Below are 1,343 nucleotides of genomic sequence, written 5' to 3' on the forward strand. Positions count from 1 at the left end.
GAGGCTGAGGGGCAGAACCCGCAGGATCACTAGCCTTCGAGAGACATTTCCTGCCACCATTGCTATCCATGACCATGGATACGCCTCCACCCCAGGGGCCCGGCGAGCAGAGCCCTTAGGATTAAACACACCCGTCACTATGTGAACATGCAACAGAGCTCCCGTGCTCAGAGCCTGGGCCGGGTGGCCCTGTGCTGGCCAAGGCTGAGTGCCTGGGCGCCCACCCCGGCACCCTCCCTGCCCACACACACAGAGTTGGAGGGCACAAACAGCGCGACTGGCTGGGGCAGCTTTATTTACAAGGGTAGTTGGGCCTGGCCCTGCCTGGGCCTTGTTGGGCTATGTACAGTGTCGGGGAAATGGAGGTGGGGTCACCACCATTTAAATTACAGTGGCTGGGGGCTCAGTGGCAGGGTCAGGCTGGGCTGTGGGTCCTCACCGGAGGCCTCTGCAGGGGTCAGGGCTGGGGCTGCAAGAGAAGGGAGGGAGTGAGGGCAAGGCTGGGACCTGAAGGGGTGGCAGGCCTAGGGCAGCTGGGGTGGGCAAGGTCCCCGAGGGCCAGGCTGGGCAGGTGGAGGGGGGGCGGACAGGAGCAGCGGCAGGCTGTTACCAGGCCACCTCGGGAGGGAGCGAGGCGCCGCTCACTTCCTCTTGATGGAATCCTTGTTCTTCTCCTTGTCTGCTGACCGCTGCTTCTTCATCTTCTCCTCCTTCTTGTTCTTACTTTGCAGGTTCTCGTACACATCTTCCTTGTGCCTGCCAGGGGCACGGGGCCGGCCGTCAGCTCGGGCCAGGAGACAGACCCTCCCTCTGTCCATCCAGTACCTGCGGGGTCCCACCACCAGCCCCTCTCGTGGGGAGCACCCTGAGGCCAGGCAAGCAGGGTGACCTGACCGGTCTCCCCCGACACCAGACCCGTGTTCGCACAGGCCGCACGCGGTGGGCGCTGGGAATTCTTGGGCCCGCGTTCAGCCCCAGGGTCCCCTTCAGAGGCCAGGGTGCAGCAGGCAGGCCTCACTCACTTGGAGGAGGTCCGGGCGGCCTTGGCGTGAGCGTTCTTCATGGCTGGGGGGTAGGTGATGTTCCCGTACTCTGACTCCTGGCCTGTCTGGGACTGGACACAGAGGGGTGGTGGGGAAGGGTGGTCCAGGCAGAGCCAGGTATGGCCCCGCCCCCCAGGTGTCAGCCCCTCCTCCACCCCACCCCCACCCCGCTCTGCGCACCTGCATGACCTCCAGCTTCTTCTTGGTGGTCTCGATGAACTGAGCGATGGCCACGTAGATGAACTTGTACTGCGCCTCGGTCTGCACCATGCCCGAGCGCTGCGCCCGCACCATCTGGAT

At 64.5% G+C, this 1,343-nt stretch overlaps 1 protein-coding gene across 1 annotated transcript; it reads right to left on the minus strand.

The window, feature by feature from the left end:
* Positions 1-275: 275 nt before the first annotated feature.
* Positions 276-1,337, minus strand: LOC101639401 (tyrosine-protein phosphatase non-receptor type 6-like). The gene is made up of 4 exons (XM_004717997.2): positions 1,224-1,337; positions 1,023-1,114; positions 646-756; positions 276-469 (listed from the first exon to the last, which is right to left on the minus strand). Exons 1-4 carry the CDS (start codon positions 1,335-1,337, stop codon positions 436-438), a joined length of 351 nt encoding a protein of 116 aa, XP_004718054.2. The 3' UTR covers positions 276-435.
* Between the last annotated feature and the right edge of the window lie 6 nt (positions 1,338-1,343).

This window comes from Echinops telfairi, unplaced genomic scaffold (genome assembly GCF_000313985.2).
Source record: "Echinops telfairi isolate 266 unplaced genomic scaffold, ASM31398v2 ScPeMD7_5220;HRSCAF=6051, whole genome shotgun sequence".
In the NCBI taxonomy this organism is placed as follows: Eukaryota; Metazoa; Chordata; class Mammalia; order Afrosoricida; family Tenrecidae; genus Echinops; species Echinops telfairi.